General features: G+C 51.3%; 1 protein-coding gene across 3 annotated transcripts in view; it reads right to left on the bottom strand.

Annotated features, from left to right (window-relative positions):
* Positions 1-872: 872 nt before the first annotated feature.
* flrt2 (fibronectin leucine rich transmembrane protein 2) overlaps positions 873-4,775 on the bottom strand; it is a 56,883-nt gene continuing 52,980 nt past the window's right edge. For all 3 annotated transcript variants that reach the window (XM_028606066.1, XM_028606067.1, XM_028606065.1), the window contains exon 2: positions 873-3,818. In XM_028606066.1, coding sequence (XP_028461867.1) covers positions 1,419-3,401 — 1,983 coding nt within the window. In that variant the 5' untranslated portion in view covers positions 3,402-3,818 and the 3' untranslated portion in view covers positions 873-1,418. The remainder of the gene's footprint in view (positions 3,819-4,775) is intronic.

Here is a 4,775-nt window from a genome sequence, read left to right as displayed (position 1 = left end):
TGTGTGTGTGACCCCAGTTGTGAAAATCCATATCATTTAGCCACCAAACACGGAAAACACTGTTAGTTTTAAATGATTCCACATCATTAAGTAGCTCGATGAGCAATAATACTCCAAACAATGCTGTTTGAGCTTGAGTAATGCCGTCTGGGTAATGGACTCCAGGGGGAATGGTGGAGGTAAAGTGATCTATGCAGCTTCTTCTTTTTTCTCCCCCCCCCCCTTCTCTGTCTGCCTTGCCCTCTGTTCCTCTGTCTCTGTCCCACACACGACGCTGAGGGAAACTGCCCCCTTGTGGCCTCACATGCCAAAACAGGCATGGAATAGGGAAGGGGGGGCAGAACAAATTAGGGAATTTCTTCAAAAGGATCTGCGAGTCTCAGCACAGCCATGCACCTCACCTCAGGGACAATAATCCTTTGTTCCCTTTTTAAAACCCATGTTAATAATTACACCTCCTCGCTAAAAAAACACACACACACACACACACACACACACACACACACAAATGACAAATGTGATGACTATGACACATCCGTTTTTTTTTCAGAGTTTTCCAAAAAAAAAAGTGTCTCCTGACTAAGCCCACCTTTGCTCCACTGTAAACAATCGAACAAAGATGCTTTTAGCGTACAGGCACTTTTGGGAAAATCTCAGCCCAGGCTTTTCAGCAGCACCGATGGATGACATTCTCCCGACACCCACAATCCCTTCCGTCCATGTGATCACCACCTCTGCTCATTTCCTGCCTCGCTTCCATTAATAAGAAAGTGCACTTCAGTTCATTTTTTTTTTGTTTTCTTTTACTTACATACCACCAGTGAACCAGTGCTATATTTCCACAGCGCTCTAATCAGCAGTGTTTGGATTTCCCCCCCCGTGCTGTGTTGTCTTTACTACCGTTCTGTTCTGTTGTACCGGGGGAGGGTTTGCAGTGTTTCAAAGAGCAAAAAAATAAAATAAAAAGGCCATATTTTTTGCTTCTGTGGTTAGCAAAAGATCCCAGCCCTCTAAGCGCCCCCAACGTTTCCAAGGCTGACAGCATCTGTCAGAAGCTACACCCAGGGTGCCGTGATTGTACAAATCCGTGTTCATGTACAGTACTGACCATTAAAACAACGTTCAAAACCCTGCTGGTTATAAAAGAAAAAAAAGAAACACTTGTATCTCTTTTCCTAAGAATACAAAAGATAGCAGAGAATCCCACATTATTATCCACAGTATAAATTACATCGTAGACAGAACTTGGAAATATATATAGTACAGTTATATTTCACTAGAATTTCTATGTTGTCTTCACAAACGGTGTGTGTGTGTGTGTGTATTGTTTATGCACGTTTGAAGTGTTTCTGGTATATGTGTGTGTGTGTGTGTGTGTGTATTTGCGTGTGAACGCGGCTGTACTGTTTGCCGCTGCATCACGTGTGGCAGAACTCTGTACTGGGCACGTTGCTGCTCTTGCAGTAGGCTATGCTGTTGTTACTGAGGTGACAGTCTCTAAATCCGATGCCCCCGTTGGGCGTGTAGATAGGCTGAATGCGGAAATCTCCCTTGAGCAGCTGCTCATTGTTCAGCGCCACTATCTGGAAACTGGTCTCGGTCATCTCCAGAATGGAGTTATCCTTCTTGGTTCCGGCCTCGCCGTAGTCGTCTTTTCTCCTGCCCCGGTTGTATTTCCACTTGGTCGAAGACGACCGGCTCTTCCTGTGCATGTGCCAGCAGAACAGGCTGAGCAGCGTCAGCAGGACGATGAGCACCGCCCCGCCTATGATCGCGGCCATGAGCAGCGTGGAGTTGATGCTCTCCCGTGGCGCTTGCTCACCGGGAGCCTTGGTAGACACAACAGCTTTGGTCCTGGCCTCGGAGCATATGGTATCCTCTCCGGGCCTGTAGGAGTTTAGGGTGTCCAGCACGTGCACGCAGATCCGGTACACAGATCGGGGCTCCAGGTTGGTGAGGCTAGTCTTCCGCCGGTCCCCGCTCACCGTCCTCTCGCGCATTCCCTCGTTTATTTGGCTTTGGCCCCTTTTGACCCAAGTTACCTTGTAGGCCGTGACGGTGAAATAGGAAGCCCAGCTCACCTCGATGCTGGTGGAGTTGACCACCTGGAAGGAGATCTGAAGGGGGTCCTCGTAAGGAGGCAGGGGCCCAGGCGGGTTGTTATGGATCGGGGGTAAAGGAGGGGAGGGTGAGTCAAAGAAGTACGGGATGGATGTGGCGATGGGGGTGGAGGAGATCGTGGTGGCGATGGCGGTGGTTGTGGGCGGGGGAGGGGGCGTGGAGCGGAGGGTGGGCCAGGGCGGCTGGTCGGCGTCGACCGGGCACTCTATGATCTCCAGCGTGAGCTCTCGGATCGCCATGCCGCGCACCGCGTCCGGACTCAGGCACACAAACCCTCGCGCGTTGACGGAGGAGGGCAAGGACTTGAGCCACACCACCACCCACTTCACGCCGCAGTCGCAGCGCCAGGGGTTGTTGCGCACTATGAGGTGCTTGAGGCTCGACAGGCCGTCGAACACGCCCTGCGTGAGAGTCTGGAGCTGGTTGCTGGAGACGTCCAGTTTTTCCAGCCGGTTTAGGTCGGCGAAGGCCGCCACAGGAATCTGGTCGATCTGGTTCTCCTGCAGGCTCAGCTTGACGAGCGACTGGCTGGGCAGGAGGGGAGGGGGGAAGGTGAGGGAGTTGCGGGCCAGGGCCAGCTCGCGGAGGGTCGCCAGTTCCTGGAAGGTCCCTGGTGCGATGCCCTCGTCCGTGAGCAGGTTCCCATCCAGCAGGAGGCGCTGCAGGCGGGTCACGTTCTGAAAGGCCTCCTCTGCGATGTGAGCGATGCGGTTCTCGTCCAACCGCAGCTCTTTCAGGTCCTCGGGGAGGCCGATGGGAACGCTGCTTAAGTGGTTCTTGGTGAGGAAGAGGAGTTTGAGGCTCACCGCCTCCCTAAAGGCGCCTTCTTCCACCCCCACCGTGGAGATGGAGTTATCGTCGAGGTGCAGCTCCTCCAGCTGAGTCAGCTGGGCCAGGGCCGCCTTGGAGATGGTTTGGATGTTGTTCTCCTGGAGATGCAGGACCCTGGTGTTTTTGGGCAGATTGATGGGGAACTCGTCCAACTGGTTCCCATAGAGATACACGGTCTCCACTGTGGCCACGTTGTGAAGCTCCACCGGGAAGCCCGCGTTGTTTATCTGGTTGTTATGCAGGTAGAGGACCTTGAAGCCCTCCTGTATCCCCAGAGGCACTGATGTCAGGCTGCGCTCGTTGCAGTACACAAACGGTTTGTCACAACGACACTCGTCCGGGCAAGAGGCACCCGGGCTGAATTGCATTTGGAGGCTTAAGATAACAGTCAACCAAAATTGCAAGAATGAAGCCCAATCTTTATTCCAAGGTCCAGCCAGAAACTCCATAGTGGAAAAACAAAACAGGAAAAGGGAAACCAACAATAAAAAAAATAATAAAAAAGACTTAATATATCCACCCAAAAAGGCCGACCCACGCAAAGTCCAACGAGGAGAGTTTCGGTAATGATGTAGTTAGCTGAGAAAGGAGAAGGAAACCGTGGGAGTAATCCTGTAAATGCTGGTCCTCAGTCGAAGAGCGATGGTCTCATTAGTGGTGGCCGGTCCTCTGACTGACTCCATCCATGCTGCGACCTCAGACCGTGGCGGGACTCTTCACTCGCTGCTCCATGCAGAGCTCAGCCAGGGCCAATTTGAAGCCACGCAGTAGAGAGCCACCGCAAGGCTCCACTCGCCTGTCCGTCACACACTGCTGGTCCCCGACCAGGGCAGAGTCCAAGGGGGGTGACATTTGGATCCAGAGACCTGCGGAAAAACAAAGAAATGCTGGATTAGTATATTTAGGGGAGGCCTGTTTCTCGGAAAAAAGAGAGGCCTCTCTTCTTCTTCCTGCTGCCCTCTATGACTCCGTATTTGACATACAAGCAGGCACACACAAACACACACACACACACACACATACCAACTGTCTTTCCGTCCCTCTACCGCTCTCTTTCCCTCCCCCCACACCCAAACAAAAAGAAAGTCACAAAACATACCGTTCACTGCCGATGTCAAATTTATGCACTGTCTATTACAAAAAAAAAAAAAAAAGTCAAGCCATCTGATAAATATTCAGAACAGCTCTTGCACATCCGGTTTCACAGACATAAAGAAGGCTTTTATCCCTTCTGCTCTATCAAAGGAGGGAATAGAGCACTGCAGCGACACACACACACACACACACACACACACACACACACACACAAATTCACCACGGTTCTGAGCAACATCAACGCTGCTTAATGGAAAACATGCTAAAAAAAGAGATAAGGCCCAATGAAGACATCACCTCTTTGTGTGCCAACACGGATGCACAAAACATTTCCTAGAAGAAAAAAAAATAAAATACGGAACACAAGACAAGTGACGTCTCCCCCCCGCCCTCCGTGTCTGCTTGAGCAGACATTGCGGGCAGAGGGCCCAGGAGTAAACACACAAGTGCTTACATTAAACAGAGGCGTTTGTCTTGCCGGTGGCCTGAGGAGAAGCTCGTTATTACGCGTAGGCCTGAACACACCATCGCCAAACTGAAGATCTCAGGCCGGAGGAGGAGAGTGGAATTACGAAACAGAGGAGAAGCGATCGAGAGACCCTGCGTGTCGGCTCCTCCTCTCGCTAGAGTGACATACACGAGCCGTCAAATCAAATGGGATTGGAAAATAATTTAGTCCCTTCACCTGCAATAAATGACTGATGCGGCCTGCTTTTTTTTTCAGCATG

The sequence above is a fragment of the Perca flavescens genome, chromosome 18 (assembly GCF_004354835.1).
Source record: "Perca flavescens isolate YP-PL-M2 chromosome 18, PFLA_1.0, whole genome shotgun sequence".
Lineage (NCBI taxonomy): Eukaryota > Metazoa > Chordata > Actinopteri > Perciformes > Percidae > Perca > Perca flavescens.
This window is presented reverse-complemented; position numbering and strand designations above follow the sequence as displayed.